General features: G+C 47.2%; 1 protein-coding gene across 2 annotated transcripts in view; it reads right to left on the reverse strand.

Moving 5' to 3' along the window:
• Positions 1-10,386: 10,386 nt before the first annotated feature.
• Positions 10,387-13,871, reverse strand: part of NSMCE2 (NSE2 (MMS21) homolog, SMC5-SMC6 complex SUMO ligase) — a 213,753-nt gene continuing 210,268 nt past the window's right edge. Inside the window, exon 8 of one of the 2 annotated variants that reach the window (XM_041768450.1) lies at positions 10,387-11,348. In XM_041768450.1, coding sequence (XP_041624384.1) covers positions 11,231-11,348 — 118 coding nt within the window. In that variant the 3' untranslated portion in view covers positions 10,387-11,230. The remainder of the gene's footprint in view (positions 11,349-13,871) is intronic. The other variant, XM_041768451.1, reaches the window with a different exon arrangement.

Genomic DNA, 13,871 nt, shown 5'->3' on the forward strand with positions numbered 1-13,871 from the left:
TTCTAGTATTTTCTACAGACCTTGCGTACTCAGACAGTAAGTACACACTGACCTGGCAACCAGTGTGTCCCTGTGCGTGTGAATCCCCAGTTTGAATCTGGGTTCCCGTCTTCCTGACTGCCCCTCTGCGACTGGCCTCAGGACCTTTGCTCATGCTGGTCCCCTGGGACAATGGCTCTGCTCCCTCCCATTTACCCAAATCGGTCTCTGCCTGGCCCAAGGCAAGTTTCTCCAGGCAACAAAATCTTTTCTGACCACTGTTGCCCCTCTCATTCCTCCTGAAAGACTGTGCCTGCCTCGTTGATCTAGTAGCGTAGTTCACCTTTGTGTGATCGTCTCTGGAAAAGACTAAATTAATTGTAAAGATGTGAATATGTATTTCAGGAGAATGAACTGCCCCACCCTCAAACCCGGTTCCTCCCGCCGCCGCGCATCCCCAAGGTAGCCCACTCTGACTTCGGTCGATTCTCCGTGTCATTTAACTCCCAGGCATTCTTCACGCATCTTCAAATGAAATGCAATCGCCTCGAAAGCAGGGACAGGAGCTGAGACGTCCAGCAGGCCTTTTCTGCTATTAGGGCTCAATGCCTTCCGCAGGTGATGTCCCCCTGGGTCTGGACAGCTCCAGGAGGCATGCAGAGGAGGGGGTAATCCCTCCTCTTCACAGGTGAGAGGTTGCAGAGGTGCAGGGAAGTTAATGGAGTCACCTCAGGTCACAGAGCTAGTAAGAAAGAGAGTGAAATTGGAACTCGTGTCTTCTGACATGCCCAGCTGTTCTGGGAAAAGCACTGGAGGACGCTTGACTTCCCTAAACCTTACTCCCGGAGTGCCCGGCTCTGCAGAGCTGAGGTTAGCTAAAAACATGTTGCAATCCCTCGTCCCTGTCCAAGTAGCCAAACCTGGGTTCTCATCTGTGACTTGATATGTGCCCTGGGCGACAGCCCCTTTCACGCCTGTGGTTCAGTATCCACTTGGGTGAATCATGAACCGGCAGCCAGCTGTCGCCTCACCTTTAGCTCGGTGAGGTGTGAAGCTTGTTTTCTTTTGCTGGCATAAAATAGTCACCTTGGACACGCGGTTAGATGCATGACACTGCCTCAAAGGCAAACACAGACCTGCAGGAAAAATCGATTTGTAGAATGCAAGTGTTTCCAGTGCCAAGAGCTGGCTTCTCCCTTAGGAAGCTCCCATGGCTGACAAGGGTGTCACCTGCCTCAAGGAAACAGATGGGACATGCTGCTGAGCTCACAGTTACTGACCCAGGGGAGAAGAGGAATGCCTGGTTGAGCTCTGTGGGCGTGGACCAGGACGGGCAGCCCCACAGGCTCAGAAATATTCCCCGGCTCACACTTCCCAAGTGAAACTGGGATCGTTGGTCAGCACAAACCCCCCTGCTGGGCCTGTCCTTTCTGCCAATCCATGCTGAAATCCCAACCACAGTGGGTGGGTGGGTGGGTGTGCCTTGATGATTAATAGCCAAAGCTTCATACTTGTGTCCATGCACTCTCAAGGGACTTCTTTATTTTAGTGCTGGCAGCGTGTGGAGGGAGGGACTTAAGAGAACCTGGTGAGTGTGGGAAGGCTCTGGGTGCTGGCCTGGACCCTTACCTAGCAGGACACCATGAAGGAGTTTCCCAAAGGGCCACCCAAGAGGATTGTAGGTGCCTCAAGAACATCTATTTCTTTTATTTTAGTAATTACATATTTACTTTAATATGCTTAAAATATACTTAGCACATCTAACCTGTAATTTCATGTAATTATGTAATTTCATGTATGTTATTATTTAGGAGAAGGCTTAACATTTTTTTTTTTTTTAAAGGTGACTTGATGAAAGTAAAAAACTAGGCAAATAATAACACAGGCCATAAGTCGATATGGCAAAAACTCTTATGACGGAGTTTGAACCACTGGAGTTTCAGAAACACTACTTTCTTGGAGAATCCAGTATTTATGCCAAAAAGATCAACTGAACCTAGATCCAGCTGAGGGGGAGAATTGTGAGAGATCTCTCTCGGGAATCACACTAGTCCATCTCCATGCTTTCGATGTGTACGAACTTTTGGAAAGGGAAAGGTGCATGAGAGGTTTTGTATTCTCATGGTTTGTTTTAATTGAGACTTTAGCCTATCCGAGGCCCTGGGGGGATTGGAGATGAAGAGATGCTGCCAAATGGGGTAATTAAAAGTAATCCATGAAGTAAAATCTGAAAAGGTGGGGAGGGAATGATGAGTGGAATTGGGATGAAGTGGGTCACCAGGTTTTTGACTCATCAGAATATTGTTAAAAGAAAAAGAAAAGAAGAGAAAAGAAAATATGTGTAATTCTTTGATTTATCTCAGATCTTTTGGAACTTTGACCTAAGAATATGGTATTTAGGGCAGCCCAGGTGGCTCAGCGGTTTAGCGCTGCCTGCAGCCCAGGGTGTGATCCTGGAGACCCGGGATCAAGTCCCACATGGGGCTCCCTGCATGGAGCCTGCTTCTCCCTCTGCCTGTGTCTGTTTCTCTCTCTCTCTCTCTCTGTCTTTCATGAATAAATAAAATCATTTAAAAATTTTGAAAAAAAAGAATATGGTATTTAGACAGCTGTAATTCTAGTATATGTGTGTGTGTGTTCTGTTTTGCTTTATGAACTCAACATTCATTTATTTGGGCTTTTTTTTTTTTTTTAAAGATATTTATTTATTTATTTATTTATTTATTTATTTATTTGAGAGAGAACAGAGAGAGAGTATGGGTGGAGGTGGAGAGTCAGAGGCAGAGGGAGAAGCAGAGTCTCCGCTGAGCAGGGAGCCTGACTCGGAGCTCGAGCTCAGGACCCTGGGGCCATGACCAAAGGCAGACACCCAACCCACCGAGCCACCCAGCTGCCCCTTATTTGGGCTTTTCTTTGCATGCCGTGTGCATAGAGTCTACACACGGAGTGTGAATCAATCAGCTGGAAAAATGGTTAAATTGCAGATCTCTGTGGATCCACCTCCCAGGATTCTGACTCAGTGAGTCTGGAGTGGGGCCTGGGCATCTGCATTTTAACAAGCTCTTCAGAGTGTCTGATAAAGGTGTTCCTGGAGCTCATTCTGCCAAACCTTGATGCATAGGAAATATGCACGATCCAGATGTGGATGGGGAGGCAGAGGGGGAGGGAGATGGCCAAGCAGACTCTGACTGTGCACTGAGCCTGGAGCCTAATGCAGGGCTCCACCCTGGGACCCTGGGGTCATGTCCTGCGCTGAAACCGAGAGTAGGATGCTTAACTGACTGAGCCCCTCAGTGGTGTAGGATCTTATCTTTCATTTCGGTGAAGGGTATTGGGGGAAAAAAGAATAGTATTTTGTGGCATGTGAAGATTATATTAAATTAAAATTTCAGTTTCTGTAAATACAGTTTTATTGGAACACAGCCACTATCATTCATTCGCATATCGTCTGTGCTGCTTCCATGCTGCCAGGTATTGTCACACAGATCGAGAACATGCTTTAGCCCAGGGCTAACATTGCCCCACTCCGGCCGGTGGGAGAAGGAACATTCTAGGGCCTGTGTAAGTTCATATTTGTGTGTTCCCTCTGATATGGAATGTTCTTTCCTGGCCTCAGAAAGTTTCCTCACTGGCTCGAGCTGGTGACAACCCAGCTGAGGACTCCAGGGGGACCCTCTGCACATCTCCAGAGCTCCCCCTCTGGGCAGCTGTCTCCTTTCTGGTCCTCTGCTCTGCAAATCCTACCTCCCTGAACCCTCAACTCTGCCTCAATTCAGACTGCCCACCAGGCGCCCGCTAGGTCCCTGGGACCCTCCCGGGAACCCTCCAGGCACTAAGCAAGGGCAGTGTCCGATGTCCTGTTGTCCAATGTCTGAAAACCACCTTTTCGTATATGTGGTCGAGATTTTTAGTTGTTAAAGATCAGAGGGGGGCACCTGGGTGGCTCAGTCCATTAAGCATCTGCCTTTGGCTCAGGTCATGGTCTCAGGGTCCTGGGATCAAATCCCCACGTCGGGCTCCCTGCTCAGCGAGGACTCTCCTCCCTCTGCCCTCCCCTCTGCTTGTGCTCTCCGTCTCTCTCAAATAAATAAATAAAATCTTAAAAAAAAAAAAAAGGTGAGAGGGCAAATCCCATTTCGGTTAGTCCATCATTGCCAGCAGGGAACTACGCACTATATTTTAAAAGAGGTGACTGTAAATTTATCTCTACCGCAACAGGAACGCAACATGAAAATACTGATCATTTTTACTGGTGATAAAACCACAGGTCCCGTGAATTCGACTGTAGAGTGTTGCCTACATTTATAATTGTAGGAAATGCAATTAGTAAAAGTAAAGATGTAATTTTTCCCCCATATGGATTCATAAACCTGAATTTTATCCATCATCCCCTGGGGGCCATGGTTTCCCAGAGGAGAGGCCTGTGCTAAGCGCTAACAATAAGTATTCTGAGCATCGGAGATCCTCTAATTGGCCCTGCCGATTGCCATGTGGTGTCTTCCTCAGAGTCCCATGTTTTGTACAAAACAGAAGGCTCAGTCTTTTCTCTGTGGCAAAAACATCCTCAATTCCTTTCAGGATAGTGTCCACGTTTCATCATCCTCAGCCTTGTTTTTGCTCTTCTCTGGGCTCATCAGAGTCTCTACATTCTTTGTGAACCGTAGTGACCATCAGCAGCCTCGAAACTCAGCTGGGGCCCCCACCCAGAGCCTCCTGGCCTGACTGCCCTGACCGTGAATGACAGCGTTTCCAGTACATTCCAGCAGCATGCTGACTCCTTTCTTAACGGCACTGCGCTTCTGGTTTGTATTCTGTTTATGACGAAGGGTGGTCCTTGGGTCGACTCCTTTCTTAATTGTATCTTGCTTTTTCTTTTTGTTTTTGTTTTAAGACCAATTCTGCATTAGTTCATTAGAAAAATCCCCACTAAATGTTCCTTTCTGTGGTCATAAATGTTTATGATATGGTTATATGGGGTTGTTCTGCCCACCGCTGAATGATTATGAGGTCATCACTGAATTTCTTCCTTCTCAATAGCAGGGTGAACAGAGAAAAGAAATGGCCAGAATGTTTCACTCCATTATACTTAAAAAAAGGAAGTTAATTAGAACTTTTGGTGACTATTAGTGATCATTGCATATAAAATGCACGTACAGTTGGGACATAAAAAATAGAAATAGGTAGGGATGCCTGGGTGGTTTGGCGCTTTAGCGTCTGCCTTCAGCCCAGGGCGTGATACTTGGGTCCTGGGATCGAGTCCCACATCAGCCTCCCTGCAGGGAGCTTGCTTTTCCTTCTGCTTATGTCTCTGCCTCTCTCTCTCTGTGTGTGTCTCTCATGAATAAGTAAATAAAATATTTTTTAAAATAGGTAAAATTAAGTGTGTTAGAGCTACCAGACACGATTTAATCTTATCCTCTCATTAACCCTTAACACTTCTTTATTTTTTCAAGGAGGCTCCACAGCCAATGTGGGGCTTGAACTCACGACCTTGGCTGATATCAAGGGTTGTGTGTTCTACCTACAAACCTGCCAGGCGTCCCTTAACAGTTCTTTAGTAATTGCTACTTTTAATCCTGTGATTAGGGATTGAGGCTTGAATAGAACTCTTATTTCACTCTAATCTTTAAGATTAAGCTTCAAAAACACTTCCGAGAATATGGATACGGGTTGAATTTAGGGCATCAAGCGCTTGGTCTCTCGTGCAGCTGCTTGGTCTCTCTGAATGACCATGAAGAAAGCTCTCTCCTCCTTGTCCTGTAAAGCAATCCCCACTTGGCTTGTTTGTATCATTTATATGCCATAAAATTCACCTGTTTGAATTCAGGGACATTTAGTAAATCCAGAATTGTACAATCTGCTTTTTTAAAAAAAGATTTTATTTATTCATTTGAGAGAGAGAGAGATCAAGAGAGAGAGTGCACAAGCAGAAGCAGACTCCCCACCAAGCAGGGAACCTGATGCAGGGCTGGATCCCTGGGATCACGACTTGAGTTCAAGGCAGATGCTTAACAGACTGAGCCGCCCAGGCGCCCCTGCGATCCAGTCTTAGAACACATCCTTCACCCCAAAGTGATCCCTTGTGCAAATTACTCCCCGTTTCCACCCCCAGGCCCAGGCCACCACTTTCTGCCCCTATGGATTGGTCTCTTCTGGGACATCTCATAGAATGAAATTAATTCAGACACAATATGCTCTTTGACTGGCTTTTTTTCACCTGGCATCATGTCCAGCCGCGTCACAGCACGAGTTCCTAAGTATCTCGTCCCTTCTGATCGCCAGGTGGTATCCCACTGTACCAAGTCCCAGTCTTGTTTCTCCCTTCACCAGCTGGACCTTTGGATTGCTTCCACATTTTTGCTGTTAAAAGTCATGCTGCTTATGAACGCTCATACACAAGTCTTTGCGTAAACATGTTTTGACTTCTCTTGGGTAGATACCTAGGAGTAGATTTGCTGGGTTGTGCAGTGAGTTTATGTTCAACACTTTTTTAAAAAGTCACTTTTCAGAGTGGCTGCACCGGTTTGCATTTCCCTAAGCGTGGTGTGAGGGCTCCTGGGCTCTGTGTTAACGGCCCCCTTGTCAGAGGCTGGTCCGTTCCCCCGAGTCTGACATGAGCTGGTCGGCAGATCCCCCAACGTCATGGATTTCCAATAAAACCCTCATGACTCACTCCCTATTCTCCCAATCATGTTTCACAGACTTGTTTTGAATCTCGTTACCCGATTTCCTAAAACACAGTTTTGGGTTACTCAAGAATTTTCCTGTATTTCCTCGCTTTGTGCCACTGTCCCCTATATGTGGCACTTGCATAACCTTTTATGGAATTTGTTTTTCGAATATCTGTCTGTCCCAAGGAGACCGTAAGCCCCCTGGAGGGGAGATTTTTGTATATACAGAGAGTAACACAGGACATGGCATCAAGGGGGCCTTAAAGTGTTGGATAGTTGAAGAGGCAATGGACACATTTGGTTCAAATATATACTACTTTCCACATCAGCCTGTTTTCCTTCCCTTAGGACCTAGTCAATGAACATATGATGCAGAGTCTTAGAGTTTGCAGAACCCTTGGGGAGAAGTCCCAATCTTTCAGTGCACCCCAAACTCTGAGGCCCAGCAGGATGGAGTGACTCACCCAAGGTGGCCTGTGTGTGCCAGCCAGGAGTACTAGGGTGAGCCCGTATTGGAGGAAACCCTGCCAGGGAGGAGGACCTGAGCGCTGGGGACACCTGGGCATCTGGCGGCAAGGGGAGTGGAGCTGGTCTGTGGCAGGATCCTGAGTGCCAGGCCTGAGCCTCATTCCTGAGAACAGGAACATTTTTGGGGAGGGTGTGAGAAGACCACATTGGTTTTCCAGTAGGTGAATATGGCAACGGGGGGAGATGGGAGGTCAGGGAACAGGGAGCGAGGGCCCAGACTTGGCAGGTGTTTGCAGGGGGGCCTGGGGAAGGCAGGATGGGAGTCTGCGAGCCAGAAACACTGGTCTCAGTAATGGGGATAGGAAGACGGGAGAGAAGTGCAGGTCTGATGGTTTCTGTGCTCTCTGCCAGCCAGGGCCCGAGTCTCGTGGTCCGAGGGCTGCCTCTGCACTCACTATTCTGTTCCCCCCCCCTTTTTTTTTACATTTTATTTATTTATTCATGAAAGATGCAGAGAGAGGCAGAGACCGCAGGCAGAGGGAGAAGCAGGCTCCCTGCGGGGAGCCCAATGCAGGACTGGATCCCGGGACCCCGGGGTCACGCCCTGAGCTGGAGGCAGGTGCTCATCCACAGAGGCCCCCAGGTGCCCCTCACTGTTCTGTTCCAACATGGGCTCTACCACCCACAAGCCAGTGACCCTGGGAAAACGACTTCATGACTCTGGGCCTTGGTTTCCCCATCTGTAAAATGGGGGCAGTGATAACTGCCTCCTAGGGTTGTAGGGAGGATTAACTTAGCGGGTACATTTGAGTCACTTAGATGCGAGCCTACTGTGTAGCCAGAGACCAGTTCATAGAGGGCTTGGAGCCTGCCCATCCTGCGATTGTTTTCTGTGCTCATATAAAGCTTCAGCCTGGGGGAGGGTGGGAGGGTGGGGAGGTGAGGGGGGAGTGGGGAGGGAGGTGAGGGGGAAGTGGGGGGGGGTGCCTGGATGGCTCAGTGGATGAGCATCTGCCTTCAGCTCAGCTCAGGGCATGATCCCTGGGGTCCTGGGGATCAAGTTCCACATTGGGCTCCCTCTGCCTGTGTCTCTGCCTCTCTCTCTGTGTCTCTCATGAATAAAGAAAGAAAACCTTTAAAACAAAAACAAAAACCAAAAACCCTCCAGCTCAGGAGGGGAGTGTTCAGCGGGGAGCGGAACTGGCTACAGGAGCTGCTTTAAGCTGGACCCTCCAGGTTTGAAGTTCTATATAAGGCGACAGATAAATTATCTTATCTTTTGGAGTTTGTGGGAGTATCTTAAACTTAATGGAAGGCTCTTTTAAAGGAAATAGCATTTTTAAAAAAGTGCCTTGTGGGTACGATTTCCAAGTCTTAAATCAATCCTATCTGGGAAAAAAATTGATTTAGTTACAGAGTCTAGTAGGGTTTTTCAACTGTCACTTGTGGGGTCTTGCGTAATCTCAGGACTCTGGGACTGCCCTGGGCAGAAGGGGGTGGAAATTCCTCTCTGACTCGAGCTGCCCCCCTTTCAACAAACAAACTTCATTTGAAGAAAAGGCTTCACTTTTTGGGGAAGCTCCTGTAACAGAAATCTAACAAATATGCCAGACTGATGATGACAACCAAAAGGTAAGTTTTCAATGAAAATAAATTCTATATAAAACGTCCAAATCTTTAATTGGCTAGACAAAGTCATGAACCACAGCTTCTGAAAACTAAAGAAGGAAGAAAACCCTACAGGATACAAAGGCTGTACCATTTCCACAGCGGAATGGTGTTATTTTGCCTTTTTCTAGCAAAATAGCCTTTTTCTAGCTGATACTGGTGTCTACACCAATATTCCGGAATTCTCTTTAGAAAGAGTGGGGGGAAACACAAATCAAATCTTGGGTAAGTATTTCATGTTCCTCTGCTATCTGTTTAGGAAACAAAGTATTTCACAAAAGGACCACATTCCATGAAAAGTTATGTTTGTTCTGGCTTAAACATAATCATTTCCTCAGGAAGTCTGATTCAGATGAAGCATCTTAAGAAATTCAAATGGACTTAGTTTGTAGACAAATGAATGTCACCCTACTTTCTGAGTTCCAAGAAAATGTTTTCAAAACGAACTCTGCCATTTTAGACTATGCTTTTCTTTTCTTTCTTTCTTTTTTTTTTTGTTTTTAAGATTTATTTAGTTGAGAAAGAGAGAGAGAGAGAGAGAGAGCACATACACAGTAGGAAAGGAGGGGTAGAGACAGGGAGAAGCAGAGCCTGACACAGGGCTCGATCCCAGGAGCTTGAGATCATGACCTGAGTCACCCAGGCACCTCTTAGACTCTGCTTTTATTTATTTATTTATTTATTTATTTATTTATTTATTTATTTATATTTAATTTACTTATTCATTCACTCCTGAGAGACACACAGAGAGAGGTAGAGACACCAGCAGAGGGAGAAGCAGGCTCCATGCAGGAAGCCTGACGTGGGACTCGATCCCAGGACTCCAGGATCATGCCCTGGGCTGAAGGCGGCACTAAACCGCTGAGCCACCCAGGCTGCCCTCGACTCTGCTTTTAAAAACTCAAATATATATTATTTCATGGCATTCTCTCCCTAGTAGTTGTCAACTTCATTTGTTTCCAGCATTTTAATGAACTTCTTTTGTTTATTTAGAGAAGTTTCATTTTTAAAATGTGCACTTTGAGTATATTTTTAGATCTAAACAATAGGGAGGAGGAGAGTACAGGATTAAGAATTCAGATTGAGACTAGGCTACCTGAGGTCCTGTCCCAGCTCAGCCATTTACGAGCTCTGTGGCTTTCCATGGGTTATTTTGCCCCTCTGTGCCTCATTTTACTCATCTGTAAAGAGGGAATAACAATTGCACCTTTCTCATCAGGAAGTTAGGATTATGGGAGTCAACATATATATGTAAAGCGTGTGGAATAGCACCTGGTACACAATAAGTGCTCAATAAATGTTAGCTATTGTTAGTTCTCCTTGGCTTCCTAGTGTAGTCAGGGTATGCTTCGTCAGGTTTAATTAAATAGTTGGGGGGATCCCTGGGTAGCTCAGTGGTTTAACGCTTGCCTTTGGCCCAGGGCGTGATCCTGGAGACCTGGGATCGAGTCCCACATCAGGCTTCCTGCATGGAGCCTGCTTCTCCCTCTGCCTGTGTCTCTGCCTCTGCCTCTCTCTCTCTCTCTCTCTCCCATGAATAAAATCTTAAAAAAAAAAGTTGGTAAAAGGTTGCTATGGGAGATTATTTAATAGATTAGCATTCTTCACACAATTAGAATATATTCAAAGATATTCAATTTAAAGACCTGGCTGGTCCTAAGTCCACAGACTTTTGGGGCTGAAAAGACATTAGAGAATATCTTGCTCAACATCTTTATTTCATGGTTGAAGACTCCAAGGCCCAGGAGCATGAAGCCACTTGCAGAGAGCCACGGAGCAAGACAGAGACCGCCAGGATGTGGTTGCTTCTGATGACACTTTAGGCTCTCAGAGGGCTGTCGTGAAGTTTCCATTATGGGCACCAACTATCATTGCACTGATAAGCCTGTTAACTGGAGCATTCTGTGCCGGTCAGTCAGAATGACAAATAAAACCATTTACATATTTGGAACTGTCAATACACAAAGCAAATATAGGTAAGTAAACTGGCTCTGCTTTATTACCCCGTGCTATCATTTATGAAGAAAATGCTTGCAGCTGGGGGGTTTCTACAGTTTCCCCATTCAATATCCTTTGAAAGACATTGTTTAGTTAAAACTATAATAAAAAATAGCCTGAAATATTAGAAATAGAAAGTCCTGGCACCACCACTATACTCGCACCACTGGAACAATTTACACCCTGGGAGGTGCACAGATAGGAGCCACTGCAGATAATCAAAATTTTATTTAAAATTATAGAACACTCAAAAATAAACAATATAATATGCTTGGATTTTTGTTGTGACATAGAAAAATGCTTCCAATTACACTTAAAACCTTCAAGTGTTACCCCAACAAAGTATGCTATGCAGCCAGTCGAAGTGCTTGGATGAGCACTGCTTTCTCCAGATGGCTGGGGTAGGAGGTAGGCTGCGGACATCCCTGTAGGTAGGTGCGTTTTTCCTACTCGGAGTGGCGATTTTTCTTCTTGTTGTGGTTCTCAATGGCCCTTCTAAGTGCTTCATCCTGGATGAGATCAGACATTCTCACATCGGTGTGGCTACAGCCAATTTTGGGGCAACTGTAAACGATAAGAAGATCACTTAGCTTTGATGCCTTCAGCATAAACTTCCCTCACAGGCAAGTATTTATTATTTATTTATTTATTTATTTATTTATTTATTTATTTCTAAAGATTTATTTATTTATTCATCAGAGACATAGATAGAGACAGGCAGAGACTCAGGCAGAGGGAGAAGCAGGCTCCATGCAGGGAGCCCGATGCGGAACTCGATCCCAGGACCCCGGATCCCGCCCTGAGCCGGAGGCAGATGCTCAACTGCTGAGCCAGCCAGTCCCTCCATCTTTCCCCCCCATCCCCCCACCCTCGCCTCAGATTTTATGTATGAAGAGAACACCCTGGAGGGCTGGAGATAGGGGAGGGGTGCGATTCTGTTTTTTAGAAAATCCGGCTCTGGCTGCTGAATGCAGAAGGCAGGCAGAGTGGAAGCAGGGAAGGCAGGAGGGCCCAAGGTCCGGGGCACAGGGCCGCAGGGGGGAGGCTGGTGGCAGGGGTCGGCTTCAGGGGGGAGGCGGAAACAGGACCTCTAGGATGCGCTGCTGGGCCAGGGGCACAGTGGAGCATCATCAGAGTTTGGCTTTCATCTCCGCAGGGAACAGCCAGCCAAGTCATGCCAGGGATGGAGTCAGGGCTCCGGTTGGTATGTGTTCCCTCTGAAATGCCCACCAGTCCTCCCAGTGGAGAGACTGCGTGGGCTGGTGGAGACTCAGGGGAAAGCTGTGGCTGAAGAAATCAGCGTGAGTCACCCACGGGTTGGGGGGGGGGAGGTACTCAAAGCCACGGCTCTGTTTAGATGTGGTCTCCTCTGAAGGCAGTGGGCTGGGTGAAGTCACCTGATTTCTTCTCAGCGTGAACCAGACTTGGGTAGGGTACAGTGCCCAGCGTCTGGAGTTAGGGTGACCTGGTTCTGAATATGGCCAACGCCTCTTGGCTACTCGTGAGACCAGAGGTGACAAATGTTACCTTCCCGGACCCCTACTTCCCTCAGGTTTGAAGTGGAGGCAGGACCCTTATTTCCCAGGGCTACAGGCATCGCGTCCCCTTCCCTATCTCCTGTGACTAGCGTCCCTGGTCATCACTCTTCTGATACATTTTAAAGCTGCTCATCTGTCTGTATCTTGCATTTACCCCATGTACCCATCCACACACTTGTGCACGCACTTGACCTTCTGTGTGATTGGCCCTGTGCTGGGTTCTGAGCGTCCAACTGTGAAATACAAATTTAGATTCCTGCCCACACAGAGCTCCGGCCCAGTGATCTGAGAAAACTCTCCAAACAGCACAGGTATATTAAGACCAAAAAATATATATATATAATAATAATAATAACAGCTATAAGACAAGATCAAAAATAACAAATAGAAGACAACAGATAGAAACCAGAAGGGGAAGAAGGTTGATCATGGGAACTCTGATTTGTCCAGTGGTAGGAAGCCCAACCGTTCTTCATGAGGGAGAACCGTCCTCTTGGCTGTGCTTTCTGGACCAAGGCATCTTTATAAAGGAGGGCATTCGTCACTGTAAGGGATAATAGGCTTGCTGACAATATTCACGTTTAAAATGCTGAAATGTGCCCTGTATGGGCAGGTATGTGGATTAAAATGTGGTTCTAAAAAGGCCCTCGCAGGAAGGAGGATCAGGTGGTCTGTCCAACCACGCACCCTTCTGACGGTTCGGCTTTGTGTTGGGGTAAGGACCGGAGGTGCCCGAGAAATGTCTCACACTGGTTTCTCAAGGGATTCATTTCTTTAATTGTGAAAATAAATAAATGAGCTTATGAGGAGGAAATGGGGAGACTTTTGTGACTTTAGAAAGGGCATCTTTCATCTCTTCAACTTCTGTGACACAGAAATGCAACGCAGTGTAGGTTCCTGGGATGACATGTGCTGGGGTCACCTTCACTTTGTATTTGTCACTCGGTGAGCACGCACTGTGATGGCAAGTCTGGAGTGCTCCCCCCTCCCTAGGACCCAGTCTTCAGCACCGACAGCCAGACAGTGAATAAGCGTGGAAGGGGAAGTGGGGACCGAGGTGGGGAGGACTTCCTGGTGATGTCAGCGGCCCTGTCGGCGTGCGAGGGCTCTGAGGATGTCTGATGGGGTCAACCACACTCGGTGCTGAGCCTGCAGGCTCATGCCTCACAATGGGCAGCAGGATGGAGCCCAGGGTGGCTGGTGTCGAACAAAGAAGTCTGGCCTTGCTTAAGGGATCAACTCTGGGGACAGAGGCTTTAACCACAAACTCCTCCTTAGGGGAGCTGACGGCCTCTTGACACAAGTACAGCCTCAAGAGTGAAAGAGACGTGGGCTCAGTCCCCTTGGCTGTGACCCTCTGGGCAAGTGGCTTTAATTCCCGTGCCCCAGTCTCTTCTGCCGTAAAGAGGACATAGAACGTAGGGTCGTCGTGAGAAGTAAGTAGGACAATGTGTGACAGGTCGAGGAGCTGGCTCAGGTGCTACAATGTGCAGTTTCTGCTCCCAAGAAGCCCCCGTGGAGGGGAGGCAGCCCCACCGATGACGCTGGC

This window comes from Vulpes lagopus, chromosome 9 (assembly GCF_018345385.1).
Source record: "Vulpes lagopus strain Blue_001 chromosome 9, ASM1834538v1, whole genome shotgun sequence".
NCBI classification, from domain to species: domain Eukaryota; kingdom Metazoa; phylum Chordata; class Mammalia; order Carnivora; family Canidae; genus Vulpes; species Vulpes lagopus.